The sequence below is a fragment of the Colobus angolensis genome, unplaced genomic scaffold (genome assembly GCF_000951035.1).
Source record: "Colobus angolensis palliatus isolate OR3802 unplaced genomic scaffold, Cang.pa_1.0 Scaffold54, whole genome shotgun sequence".
Taxonomy (NCBI): Eukaryota; Metazoa; Chordata; class Mammalia; order Primates; family Cercopithecidae; genus Colobus; species Colobus angolensis.
In genome coordinates, this window is record NW_012118932.1 from 2,077,005 (window position 1) to 2,092,590 (window position 15,586).

A 15,586-nucleotide genomic window follows, 5' to 3' on the forward strand; every position below is an offset into this window, starting at 1 on the left:
CTCGCATATGGAAGCTAAAAAGCTGACCTCATGGAGTTGGAGAGTAGAACGGTAGTTTATCAGAGGCTGAGAAGGGTAGAGTGAAGGAGGGGATGAAGACAGGTGGGTTAATAGGTACAAAAACACAAACACAATTAGAAGTGTTCAGTAGCACAGTAGGTGACTACAAGTAACAACAATTTATTGTATATTTCAAAATAGCTACAAGAGAAAATGTGGAATATTCTCAACACAAAGAAATGATAAATGCTTGAGATGATGGATATCCCAATTACTCTGATTTGATCATTACACATGGTATGCATGTACCAAAATATCACACGCAACATATAAATATATATAATTATTTATCAATTTTAAAAGAATACTATTGAAAGCGGACTATGTGTATATTCTTCCAGACATGCCTAACCTCACGGTTTTCTTTTTATACTAAGTCATACTGTGCCTCCTGATATGTAACCTGCTTTCACTCATTTAATAATATGTAGTGGATATACAGAATATATTTTGCCTGCTACTTTATCTTGCATTAAATGGCTCTACCATAATGTGTTTCTCCGATTTCTTACTGATAATCTTTTACATTCCCTGTCGGTTTTTACTAATATAAGGCTGCAATGAGCATCCCTGTACAAATATCTTCAATAACTGTGAGTAAATCTGTAGCATATGCTGGATCAAAGGATACGAATATATACTATCAAGTTGTCTTTCAAATTAGTTGCACTACTGCACTCTCCCTTTTACTAACTGTATAGGAGCTTCTGTTTCCTCCTATTTATCTAATCTCTGACAATCAAATTTGTTAAAAATATCCCTGCTGTCAATGTAATTTACATTTTTAAGTGTGGTTGAGTATTTCTTCATAGGATTATTGGCCCACATATATTTCTTTTTCTCCAAACTACAATACTCACATTGCTGAGTCAGTTTCCTATTGAACATGGGCCTTTTTCTCAGTATCTGTAAGAGGTTTCTTAGGTTGTAAGGATTGAAATTAAGATTAGTCCCTTTTCATATGTGACAAATTTTCATTCTAGTATATCATTTATCTTCGTATTGTATCTTTCAAGATTCAGAAGTTCTACAATCAAAATTTGAAGTCAAAGTTCACAAAGAAATTCTATAAAGTTAGCATCATCCTTAACTTTTTAATTTTTGTGGTGTTTTTTGGTCATGATTAGAAAACCCTTCCCTATTAAAATTCAAAATTTTTATTTTTTTTTAATTTTAAACTTTTTTTTTTTGTTTGGAGACAGGGTCTCACTCTGTTGCCCAGGCTCGAGTGGGGTGGTGCGATCTTGGCTCACTCCAGCCTTAACCTCCAGGACTCAAGCGATCGTCCCACCTCAGCCTTCTGAGTAGCTGGGACCACAGGAGGGAGCCACCATGCTCAGCTAATTTTTGTATTTTTTGTAGAGATGGAGTTTCGCCATGTTGCCCAGGTTGGTTTCAAACTTCTGAGCTTAAGCCATCTGCCCACCTTGGCCTCCCAAAGTGCTGGAATTATAGGCATGAACCACTGGACCCAGCCCCAAAATCTTACTTTAATGGTTTCTTTTTTTTTTTTTTTAAACCTTTGAATCTCTGCGCTAGTTAAAATGTATTGTGATGTTAGGAGTAAGGTGCGTTCTTTTCTACTGAAATGTCCCATTAAATCAGGCAATTCCTCCTGCTCTTTCATCTTGCTTTTTTTTTTTTTTGAGAGGGAGTCTCACCCTGTCACCCAGCTGGAGTACAGTGGTACAATTCCGGCTACCTGGGTTCCTTGTCAACCTCCGCTTCCTGGGTTCAAGCGATTCTCATGCCTCTGCCTCCCAAGTAGCTGGGACCACAGGCACGAACCACCACACCTGGCTAATTTTTGTATTTTTAGTAAAGACAGGGTTTTGCCACATTGCCCAGGCTGGTCTTGAACTCCTGACCTCAGGTGATTCGCCTGCCAGGGCCTCCAAAAGTGCTAGGATTACAGGTGTGAACCACCAGGCCTGGTTTCATCTTTTTAAGAGAGTCACCTATCTTTCCTTATAAATCAACACTTTTCTACTGAAATATCCCATTAAATCAGGCAATTCCTCCTACTCTTTAATCTTGCTTTTTTTGAAAGTCATATATCCTTCATTTTAATCTCTAAAAGTAATTCACTCTTATTTTAGAATAGAATTGTTCTTATAAAAATGACATGTTATTTTTAAAAATTAATAGAGAGAGCTGGGTGTGGTGCCTTACACCTGTAATCCCAGCTACTCTGGAGGCTGTGGCAGGACTGCTGGAGACCACCACCAGGAGTCTGAGACTAGCCTAGGCAACATATTGAGACCCAGTCTTCAAAAAACCATTTAAAGAAATGGTTTTAGGGTTGGGCGTGATGACTCACACCTGTAATCCCAGCAATTTAGGAGGCCAAGGCAGGCAGATCACCTGAGGTCAGGAGTTCAAGACCAGCCTGGCCAACATGGTGAAACCCCATCTCTACAAAAATACAAAAATTAGCCAGGCGTGATGGTAGGTGCCTGTAATCCCAGCTACTCAGGAAGCTGAGGTGGAAGAATCACCTGAACCCGGGAGGTGGAGGGTGCAGTGAGCCGAGATCGTACCATTGTACTCTAGCCTGGGTGGCAGAGCAAGACTCTGTCTCCAAAAAAAAAAAAGGAAATAATTTTAGCTGGGTGTGGTGGTGCACACATGTAGGCTGAGCTACTCAGTAGGCTGAGGCAGGATGATCCCTGGAGCCCAGAAGTTTGAGGATACAGTGAGCTATGATCGCACCACTGCACTCCAGCCTGGGCAACAGAGTGAGACACAGTTTCTAAAAAAAACAAAAAAAGTAATATAGAAAAGTGCAAAAAAGAAAAAAATCCCTATCACTCTGAAACAATCATTAAATATTAAACAAACATTATTCCAAACATCTCACTAGACATATGCTCAAAGTAAAAGATAATATACAAAAAAAAAAAAAAAAAATTTTAAGAAACTGGGATACTAATCCCGTCACTTGAAATTTACTACTTCAGAAAATACAGAAGAAACAAAGTTATAAGGTCACAAAGTAACTGAAAATGACCTGGCAAGAGTTAGATCAGTTAACTGTTATTTAAAAAAAAAAAAAAAAAGAAAGACAAAACTTGATAGATGCTTTAAAGATGAAGATTTGCATTTTAAGAGAATAACAGTCAAGCCTTTTAGCAAAAATAACCCTCTTTTAGTTCTGCAAAAGCAAACATGAAGTCAAAGAGGCATGTCACATGCAATTTTGTTGGAAAAGATTATTATATCCAAGAATTAGTACACAAGTATAACCTAAATTCTGTTTACGACAAAAAGGTTTTATGATTTTCAAATTTTTCAAGTTATAGTACAATAAACTTTAAGTTTTAAGTTATTTGTTTTGAGTAAGTGGATTCTCTACGTCCCTTTTTAGTCCTAAACGTCATGCCTCAAGAGTCTAAAGTAGCAAATGAAACAAGGGATCAAATGATCACTTAGCCAAGTTTTCCAAATGAAGCATGAATGGATGGGTGAACAGGAATACACTTACCTTCTATCATCGCACCCTCAAAAAGTAGAAATTAAATCCCCAAACATTCCAGGTTTTTTAAAAAAACCATTATAAATATCATCCATCAGTGTGTTTCAAAACTATTTACATTTTCAGACAAACATTTGTCAGGATTTTCTGTCATCTCTGTAAGACGGTACTTCCTACTAACTGACCTTGCTCACTCAAGTTTGATATACACAGTTTTTCGCTACTTTTTAAAAATCTAGGACTTGATGGACATATCCCAATGTTTCCCTTAGAGTCTATCATGAATAGGAACAGATTTCCAACATTACTACAGCATTTTCCATGTGCCATGCACTAAACAACACTCTGTGACCATATTCTCTTCTCATCTACTTTCCAAACCAGTAAGATCTGACACTCACAATATGAAAGTTCTTATTCTCCTATTCATTTGAGGTGCTTTATCAGGTTCATAATATATCTTTCAGGAGGTGTAGAAACCAGAGCTGCAAATAGCATTCTAGACATGAGTGCCTTGTAATTTTATAAAAATTGAAGTGTTACCAATGTCACTGCTGATGAAATTCAATGCACTACTGATCTTCCTGAATGAAATCTATGTGGAAAAAAATTTAAGCTTACAAAACTGTCCACTTATTCAACCTTAATGAATATTTACAGTTAAAAATATTATTATTGATATATAATTATATGTATTTACAGGGTACATGTGATATTTTGATACATGCATACAATGTGTAACGGTCAAATCAGGGTATTTAGAATATTCATGGTCTCAAACATTTATCATTTCTTTGTGTTGGAGACATTTCAAATCTTCTAAACCACTTTGAAATATACAATAAATTGTTAACTATAGTCACCCTACTGTGCTACTGAACAGTAGAATGTATTCCCTCTAACTACTTTTGAACTCATTAACCATCCTCTCTTCATCTTTTCCCTCTCCCACCCTTCCCAGTCTCTGGTAACTATCATTCTACGCTTTACCTCCATGAGATCAACATTTTTAGCTCCCACATAAGAACACGTGGTATTTATCTTTCTGTGCCTGGCTTACTTAATTTCACATGACCTCCAGTTCCATCCATGTTGCTGAAAATGAGAGGATTTCATTCTTTTTATGGCTGAATAGTGTCCATTGTGTGTGTGTTTATGTGTGTGTACATATATATATATGTGTGTATCACACTTTATCCATTCATCTGTTGATGGATATTTAGATTGATTCCATATCTGAGCCACTGTAAATAGTGCTACAATAAACATGGGGGTGCAGGTATGCCTTTGCTATTCTGATATCCTTTCTTCTGGACAGATACCCACTGTTGGGATTGCTGGTGGGCAGTTGTATTTCTAGTTTTTTTGAGAAACCTGCATACTGTTTTCCATAATAGCTGTACTAATTTACATTCCCACCAATAATGTCAAATATTTACTGTCAATGGTTACACTGATTCAGCCATTACTTAAACAATCTCCTATAAAAATAAGTAAATCGAGTATAAGAATTCTGGGCTTTATAATCAAAGGTATCGTAAATCAAATAAAAAACACTAGTAAACAAATAAGTCAATTCTCTTAAAGTTTAACATGTTCCTTACATAAGCAATTTTCTAACCGAGAACTAAGACAATAAATGTGAAATAACTGTCTTAGTCCATTTTGTGTTGCTACAGCTGCATACCTGAGACTGGGTAATTTATGAAAAACAAAAAATAATTTCTCACAATTCTGGAGGCTGGGAAGTCCAAGATCCAGGCATTTGATCTGGTAAGGGCCTTCTTGTTGCATCTCAACATGGCAGAAAGCAAAAACGTAAGCTAAAATGCTAAACTTTTTGTGGAGGCTCTTTTTTTTTTTTTTTGAGAGGGAGTCTCGCTCTGTCGCCCAGGCTGGAGTGCAGTGGTACGATCTCAGCTCACTGCAACCTCCACCTCCTGGGTTCAAGCAATTCTCCTGCCTCAGCCTCCCTGGTAGCTGGGATTACAGGCACATGACACCACACTCAGCTAATTTTTGTATTTTAGACATGACACGGGGTTTCACCAAGTTGGCCAGACTGGTCTCAAACTCCTGACCTCAAGCAATCCACCCGCCTCGGCCTCCCAAAGTGCTGGGATTATAGGCATGAGCCACCGTGCCCAGGCTGTGGAGCCTCTTTTATAAGGGCCTTAATCCCATGAAGGATGGAGGAGTCCTCATGGCCTAATCACCTTCTACAGGCCCACCTCTCATTATTTTCACACTGGCAACACCTGAATTTTGGAGGGGACACATTCAAACCATAGCAATAACTGATTGAAGACATTTTAAAAATCTATTTGCAACAGACCTCAGAAATGAACTATTATAAAAGCAAGTGATGTATTAACCCATGGAAATGGAAATTATCCTGGAAAAAGTGATGGGAAAAAAAGCATAAAGAAAATAAGGATATACACAATAAACATTATACCCTCTAATCAAAGAGAAACATACAAAGTCTAGGATTAATAAAGAGAACTGTGAGCTGGGTGTTAAGAGGCCTGAAATCAAAGGTAGAATTGCCCAAACTAGCTAAATAAAGTGGGTTAAGTCGTTTTATTCTGGATCTCAGTTTCCTCATCTTTAAAATGAAGACAAGGGGTCAGATGTGCTCTGATTCTTCCTGCTCTAAAATTCTATAGTTCTATGTTACTTAAAACTGAGAAACCATCTAACTTCTTTACCAAAGTGCTAGCTATCTGGCTGCGGTCTACCACCACTTTTCCCTGACTGATTACTCACCAAACAGAAACACTGCATTTTCCAGGCACTGCCACTGTCTTACACTAACTAGAAAGGACTAGATTCAAATTCAGACAGATAACCACTTTCAAATGACTGATGCTTCTTGGGCAGAATCTTCACTACAAAATGCTTCATACCTCCGCTATACCATATCCAACTGGGCAACAGTAAAACACACAAAAACAAATATTACTAAGACAGTTATGAATACTCAAAGAAATAGCTTTAACTGCAGAAAATGCAGAAACCAAGGCTGATGCTCAGGTTTACTCTTCAGTCTGTAGTGAGTTTGAATGCCATCCTTCAAGCCAATAAACAGAGATTCCTTGAGATAAATGGGTACAACTTAGCAGCCCAGACCACAAAACTATGTCCTATTTCTAGGAAAGAATACCACAGCAAAACCATCTCTTCAAAGTACCATTTTCATTTTAATTACCACACAGATGAAGCCTTGTTGAGGTCTACCATGCAAAGAACTTTTTAATAGTCTAAATCAAGTATTTCAGACCTCAAACATTCATAACATTTTAAAACAGGGGCAACAGAGAATCTGAGCTTTGCTTTTCAAAAATATTTCAACCTCATTCTCTTTATTATACATAATACTTCCACAAAAAAATCCACTTGTATGAAATATTATTTTAATAAAATGAAGAAACGTAGTAGTACAAATAAATTGATCACTAAAAAACAGCTTCAGAACAGATTCTTCATCTTACCTCCACACTAGGGCTAAGGCTGCTGGGTAGTGTTTCTGAAGTCACAGTAGAGCTTGGAAGGCTGGAAATTTCCCAAGTATTCACAGGCTGAATTGGTTCAGACAGCTTAGAATGATCTATACATTTTGGATTATCCAGTAAGGTCACTTCATAAAATTCTTGAATATCTAGAAGAAGGAAAATAAAAATTCATAAGCATTTATATTTTCTAACTAAATTATGCAATGCTTTAACATAACTCAAAAGCACAATTTTTACTCTAGATTCATAAATTAATTCCCATCGTATAATGTACTTAAACAGTGAATATTATTTCATTACATCACAATCATATCAGAACCTGCAGAGCACAGCATAAAATTCATAGGCTTTTTACACTTTAAAGTCAGTGCTTGGTTCAAATTCCAACTCCATCACCAACCAGCTACAAGTTCAGGCAAACTACCCAACCTCTGGTGACCTGCCTCTCACCACTGTGAATGGTTTCAAGGATTGAGTATAATATATATAAAATGCTTACCACTATAGCACCGAATAGGCTCCTAACAGACGGCAGCTAATATCATCATTGTGAATTCTACAGATGAGTTATTACTGTTCATCACCAATATTTAAGCTGGGAAAGTAAATCCCTCAAGTGGTTTTTTAATTGCCCTTCTAGCCAAAGCCAAAGCCAAAGCCAAAAAAGGAGGAAATTAAAATCAAAGAACCAGAAGGGCGCTCGGATACCCTCCAGTCTGAATATTTTACAGCAGTAAATTAAATATTTTATTCTTTAGAAACCGTAAAAGTCATGACAAAACTCTAAAATAAATGATAAATTTATTTAAAATAGCCCAGGATTTTTAAAAGATCAAATGACTTTGCAAACAGCTAGAATTATAAGAACTTAATACATTAACACTAATTATTCACGCTATTCCAAAGCTGTAAGTAGCAGTTATACAATACTTAGATTCACCACACTCAGTTCCTTCTTCACCAACTTGTATAATTTTGGATTTTTTTTAAAGGGAAGGGAACAGTAAAAGTGGGCATTATCCTGTATAGAATAATTCATAATAACTGTAAACAACATTTAGACAGAATAACTTATACTTCTTCTTATTATTTTGAAAGCATTAGTCCTTTTAAAAAACAAACTTCACAAGATAGAGACAAACTTAACTCCCTTTTCAGCTGTGTGTGTGTGTGTGTGTTTTTCTGGTTTTTTTTTTTTTTTGAGACAGTCTTGCTCTGTCACCCAGGCTGGAGTGCAGTGGTGTGATCTCGACTCACTGCAACCTCCATCTCCCAGGTTCATGCAATTCTCCTGCCTCAGCCTCCGAGTAGCTGGGACTTCAGGCACGTGCCACCATGTCTGGCTAATTTTTGTATTTTTAGTAGAGACAGGGTTTCACCATGCTGTTCTCGAACTCCTGATCTCAGGTGATCTGCCTGCCTCAGGCTCCCAAAGTGCTGGGATTACAAGCCTGAGCCACTGCACCCAGCCCCCTTTCAGTTTTAATAACCAGTGGAATTGCAAAACTTTCCAAGTAAAGGGCTGGTAAAAACTAATGCTTGCACAGTGAGGATAATATTAACCTACCTCACAGGGGTGTTAAGGATACTATATACACACATACGCACACACACACAACACGCACGATACATACATGCACACACCTACATCACACTATGTAAAACAAAATCCAACTATAGCAAAACAATGCTTCAAAAGTCACATCCCTCGGGCTGGGCGCGACGGCTCACGCCTGTAATCCCAGCGTTTTGGGAGGCTGAGGCGGGTGGATCCCGAGATCCACGATCAGGAGATCAAAACCATCCTGGCTAACACAGTGAAACCCCATCTCTACTAAAAACACAAAAAATTAGCTGGGCATGGTGGCGGGTGCCTGTAGTCCCACCCAAGCTACTTGCGAGGCTGAGGCAGGTGAATGGTGTGAACCTGGGAGGTGGAGCTTGCAGTGAGCAGAGATCACGCCACTGCACTCCAGCCTGGGCGACAGGAAACCATTAAAAAACTACAGAAACTCTATATAGGCCGGGTGCGGTGGCTCACACCTGTAATCCCAGCACTTTGGGAGCCTGAGGCAGGCAGATCATGAGGTCAAGAGATTGAGACCATCCTGGCCAATATGGTGAAACTCCGTCTCTACTAAAAATGCAAAAACTAGCCGGGCATGGTGGCACACGCCTGTAATCCCAGTTACTCGGGAGGCTGAGGCAGGAGAATCACTTGAACCCAGGAGGCAGAGGTTGCAGTGAGCCGAGATTGTGCCACACTGCACTCCAGCCTGGTGACAGATCGAGACTCCATCTCAAAAAAAAAAAGAAAGAAAAAGAAGAAGAGAAAAGAAGAAAATCTATATAAACAGTCATTTAAAATGGTACAAATCTGGCCGAGCGAAGTGGTTCACGCATGTAATCCCAGCACCTCAAGAGGCTGAGGCAGACGGATCACCTGAGGTCAGGAGTTCGAGACCAGCCTGACCAACATAAAGAAACCCTGTCTCTATTAAAAATACAAAATTAGCCGGGCGTGGTGACACATGCCTGTAATCCCAGCTATTCAGGAGGCTGAGGCAGGAGAATCGCTTGAACCTAGGAGGCGGAGGTTGTGGTTAGCCGAGATCACACCACTGCACTCCAGCTTGGGCAACAAAAACAAAACTCCGTCTCAAAAAAAAAAAAAAAAAATACATACATACATACATATAATGGTACAAATCCACTGACATGGAAAGACATTTGTGGATAAACTTTGGAGGATAAAAACAGTCACAGAAATCATACTATTCACACTTACACAAATACAACTGCAGTATACCTCCCCCACAAAAAAGGGCAACTCTGTCTACCGGTTAAGTGACAGCCACAAATAAAGAAACGAAAAGGAAGGAGATTCTTCCCTCAGGTAGTCTAAGTTTTCATGTGCCTCTCAAAATGTGAGCATCATGCTATATCTCACTGTGCTGAGTGTGATTCTATAATTACGTGTTTTTAGTACCAGAAGTCAAACAAGCCAATGGCTTCATCTAGGGCTCAAGTGAAGACATCACTCCTTTCCACTAGAGGAAAAAAAAATTGTGCTGTAATTAACGAGATAGTGTTAAATTTCTGAAGGATTTTCAGGGATAATTTTAACTAGATGAGATTTTTCACCTTACACGCTGATTTTAAATATCAATTCTCACGTAGGAAACAGCTGTTTTACTTAGGAAGTTTGTTTTGTAAAATGAAGGTAGGTGTATGTGTGTATACACACACACCCACACACACACATACAAATAACCCTCTAGGATATTCATCCCATGGATGAAGTAGGAAGTAACCTCTGGTGTGAGGATTTTCTTGTTTATGGTATTTTACATATAATAATCTGATCTCAAATGTTTTATATAGAACATGCATCATTGTTATAATAAATTTATTTTGTAGGGTTGCAGGAAAGGCAACTAGAAAGCTGAAGAACATTGAAATATAACCCTACCATTTCAGAGGAAAAAAATTCTATCAGTTCATTGACTAAAAGCAAGTATGATCAGTCACACAATACCCAACTGAGTAATCAAAATTAGTGTCATCAATGAAGGCTGGATGACATGCTAAGATATACTACAATCGTCAAATCTACTCAAGCACAAATACTTTCTTCTAAACCAATGTTCATTTAAAAAGTCATTTTTGATCCTCAGAAGAATATCCTATAAAATTTAAAAGTTTGTGTTATTGTTTCACACACTAAAAAAAGGAAAGATATCAAGCTAGTAGGCAAAAATAAATTATTTCAACACTTTAGATACTATTAGACTAACAATCATACAGTACTCACAAGTATATTCCGTAAAACAAGGTGTGTACTAAAAGGAATCAGAGCTTCTCAGAGAAATGGCTGATTCCAGGGCTGGGGCAGGAAAGGTACAAGATAAACCTGGAACATCTTGTTATGCCAAAAATTAAGGAAGTGCTCCAAAAAACGATGAGGGCATGCCACAAGGACGCAAGCTTGAAAGGGCCCCCACTGGATCACTCAGAGCACAAATATCACTAAGGATGGTAATAAATGATAAGCCACTGAAAAAAACAGGTATCTGCAAGTTCATGAAAGATACACATGAAGAAGGCAGGCTCTTGATTAGAATAAAATGCAAAGTGTTAACTGGTAAACCTAGAGGAGTGTTACTGTTAGAAATCTTATTTTTCAACAACCATATTATAAACTGGTGCACATTAGAATCATCCATGGATGCTAAATATGGGTGGAAATTTCGCTAAGGAATAGGATATGCACATGGTGTTAAAGTGTCTCCCCCGCATATTGCCTATAAGCCACAAGAGGTAAAAAACAATCATATAGGATAGAGAATTCAGACAACACCCAACTAGGTAATCAAAATCAGTATCATCAACGAAGAGCAGATGATTCTGTATACCTCTGGATGTGCAGAATCCTAAGCCAGGTATATAATCTGAATCTAATCAAAAGCAAACATCAGACCAACCAAAATGAGAAAATTATATTTAAAAAGTAAGAGTGGAAGGAACTGCGTTTTTCAAAACCATCCATCTCAGCTGGGCGCAGTGGCTCATGCCTGTAATCCCAGTACTTTGGGAGGCTGAGGCAGGCAGATTGCTTTGAGTTCAGGAGTTCAAGACCAGCCTGGGCAACACCCGTCTCTACAAAAAAACAGCCAGGCGTGGTGGCTCACATCTGCAGTACCAGCTACTCAAGAGGCTGAGGCAGGAGGACGGCTTGAGCCTGGGAAGCAGAGGTTGCAGAGAGCCACCACTGCACTCCAGCCTGGGTGGCAGAGCGAGACCCTGTCTCCAAAAAAAAAAAAAAAAAAAAAGTCAGTCTCACAAAAGACAAAGAAAGGCTGTGAAAATGTGCCCTAAGCAGAGTAAAGAGACACCACAATTAACAATAGTATCTGGTCCAAGTGTGAATTCTGTACTGAGGAAAAATATGACCCTACAGAGAGGAAACGGCTTAGAAGAAATATTTAGATGCTTTTACAACTCTGATTCCAAGGTTCTAAAGAGAATTCAACCAGATTCAACATAATCAAAACACTGCTTCAGAATAATAGTAAGCAAACTATCAGCAAAGAAATAACTCAATCTAATTAAAATAAAACCAAGTGAAAAGTTAATAAAATTCTCCTTCAATTTCATAAAGTTTTAGCCAACGATGTGATCCATATCCTGTTTTCCTTACTCAAATCTAGTCTGCAAAGTTGCGCGCACACGCGCGCACACACACACACACACACACACACGCAGTTAGCAAGAGACTAAAATGTAACAGTGGGACCAAAACAAAGCAAAAGAAATCTAAGAAATATTGACATTTTACCACTATTGCTGGAAGACTTCAAACCCTCATTACTAAACACATTTCTTTCAAAATGTGTGAACACCATCATCAACATCATTTCACCATTATAAATATTTTCCTTCCGAGTGACAATCATTTAAAGACTACTAACCCTAAAGATCATGCTTGTCATTTAGTATTCTTTATCAGATTAAAATGCTTGGTTCTGAAAAACAAAGATAAAGAAGATCCTAATGGCTGACGGTGAGAAGTATCTATGGATTCAGATTAGTTGAGTTCAATTTCTGGCTCTAGAATTTACCATCTGAGGGTCCAAGGGCAAGATTGGTCATTTCTCAGTGCTTCAGTTTTCCAATCTATAAAACAGTACAAATACCTCAAACAGGTGAATGCACACCTCACAGGGTTACAATGAGTAAATGATAGACTTCTATTAGCACACAGAAAGTGCTCAATAAATGTTAGTTATTGTGTTTTACATACACTTGAAAAGGAGTCACATATTCACACTTATTAGGATGGCTATTATCAAAAAAAGAAAAGAAAGAAATGAAGCATTGGCAAGGATGTAGAGAAACTGGAAACCTGTGTACTGTTGGTGAGACTGTAAAATGGTACAATCACTATGGAAAACATTATGGCGGGTCCTCAAAAAATTAAAAATATAACTGCCATATGATCCCACAATCCTACTTCTGGGCAAATATCCAAAAGAACTGAAAGCAGGGTCTTGAAGAAATAATTGCACACTCATACCTAACAGCATTATTTACAACAGCCAGGAGGAGGAAGTAACCCAACTGTCCATCAATGGATGGCTGGATAAAATGCGGTATATACACACAACGGAATATTATTCAGCCTCAAAAAGGAAGAAAATCCTGTCAACAGCTGCAACATGAATGAACCTTGCCGACTCTACACTAAGTGAAATAAGCCAGTTGCAAAAAGACAAATACTTCTATGAGGTTTCTAACATGATCAAATTCACTGAAACAGAAAGTAGCACGGTGGCCACAAGGGGCTAGGAAGTGAGAGGAAAGGGGAGCAGTTGTTTAATTGGTATAGGATTTCAGTTTTGCAAGACGAAAAAGTTCTGAAGACTTGTTTCACAACGATATGAATACATTTCATGCTCCTGAACTGTACATTTAAAGATGGTTAAGATGGTAAAGAGGTCATATTTTGAAACCTAGTATCTACAAATAAAGATAGGGCAAGGTCCTTTTATAAGGGCTAATGAAACTATTAAGAGTTTAATAGAGTAGCAACAAATGAAGTGGTAACTAAAAAACTCATAAATGGACAGTATTATTACATAATCCACTTTCATTTTGAAGTATCTGCAGAAATAAAACACTGCGTTAATATAAGCTTATTTATTGCAGACAAAATATGCATATCACATGACGCAACTTACTCAAGTCTGTAAAGTCGGCCTAATCTTGGACACTGATTTTTCTCGTGCACAAGGAAAGCAGATGAGTTCTCTGATCCCATAAGAAATAACTGCAGGCGTTTAGACTGGTATGAAGTCTCTAGGGACTACCAGTGTCACCTCAGATCCCAGACACCTTAGAACCATGAATGAAATGAAACCACTAGGGACCTGAACACCTGGGCTCTGTTTATAATCAAATCATACCCTGTCTACTCACAAAATTTTCAAACTTAAGTACAAAAAATTGGAATACAAAAGCAAGTTTTCAAATTGTTCTCACCTAAATCACGGAATGAAATTAAGCAGACTTTATCTTCCTTTATACAAAAATAATCAGCAGGTATGTTTTGGGAGTACATTTTAAACAAATGTGTAGTTCATGGACTTTTGTTAAGATATAACTTTCAATATTCAGCTCTAAAGAAACAATATATCAGCTGAAACTCAAAAGTTAATAAAAACTTCTGTTTTCAATAATTTTTAAATCTTTAAGCCATCCTTCAAAGATACTACCAAGAATCTATCAACACTAGAACAATGATTTCTATATTTAAATTGCGAGTATCAATTACAAAATGCACTATTTCATGTGTCAGAACACAAAAACACTGTCAATTAAAAATGACATATACCAGATATTGAAATATTAAAAAATTGGTATTTTAGAACAAATATAATACAGTATGTACATGCTTGTCCCTCTGAATAATCCAAAAGTACAGGAACCTAATCTATATATGAACTACAGGGGGAAACACCAAAAACTTTTTAAAATGAATGAAAAGTCAATATAAACTACCAGTTCAAAGAATCAATCAATAAATGATCAATGCAGATTGCGAATTCAAAGACATTCGGCACCCCAAACAGATAACTAGATAACTCACTACGGCGTTATCAAGTGACTTTCAAACCAAGGAAGTCAAAAATCTAAGCACTAAATGACTTTCAAACAGCTCAGGCTGTCAAGACCCCTGTTCTCCTTTAATCCAATGGTCCACAGGTACCAACTCAGAAGACAGAGTGCCACTTACTGAGAGAAAAAAACCTTTCAGTAAGTGGCACTCTGTCTTCTGAGTAGGATTTTTCTGCAAACATTATGGACACGATGCACTGGCTTAGCTTAGGGCAATTTACAAACTTACAGTACATTTATGACACTTTTTCAAAACAATAGTAGAGTTGCAAAATACAAAGAAAATCTTATCAGGCTAAACATTTTCAGACTAAGTATTAAAAGCTATTCAGGAAACACAAGAGAATGCATTTATAATTCAGTAGTATCAACAATGAATTATAGAACGGAAACACACAGAACCTCTATTAAATGTATCTATTTCAAACCTCCTAAAATATATTACTTTTCTTACACCAAAATCTGATATAGTACCACATCCTATAAAAGATTAAATATGAGTAAATCTTAATGTCAAAGTAAATTCACAACCAATGAAATTATGCAGAAGTTTCACATATATAAGCTTAATAATTAGAAAGCTAATTTTAGGCTAGATGCAGTGGCTCAGGCCTATAATCCCAGCACTTTGGGAGGCCGAGGCAGGTGGATCACAAGGTCAGATCGAGACCATCCTGGCTAACACAGTGAAACCCCACCTCTACTAAAAATATACAAAAAATTAGCCGGGTGTGGTGGCGGGCGCCTGTAGTCTCAGCTACTTGGGAGGCTGAGGCAGGAGAATCGCTTGAACCTAGGAGGCGGAGGTTGTGGTTAGCCGAGATCACACCACTGCACTCCAGCTTGGGCAACAAAAACA

At 37.8% G+C, this 15,586-nt stretch overlaps 1 protein-coding gene across 5 annotated transcripts in view; it reads right to left on the reverse strand.

The window, feature by feature from the left end:
- The window catches only part of DLG1 (discs, large homolog 1 (Drosophila)), a 291,014-nt gene that overhangs the window by 270,722 nt on the left and 4,706 nt on the right, over positions 1-15,586 (reverse strand). For all 5 annotated transcript variants that reach the window (XM_011961193.1, XM_011961195.1, XM_011961194.1 and 2 more), the window contains exon 4: positions 7,030-7,196. In XM_011961193.1, the coding sequence (XP_011816583.1) occupies positions 7,030-7,196 (167 nt within the window). The remainder of the gene's footprint in view (positions 1-7,029; positions 7,197-15,586) is intronic.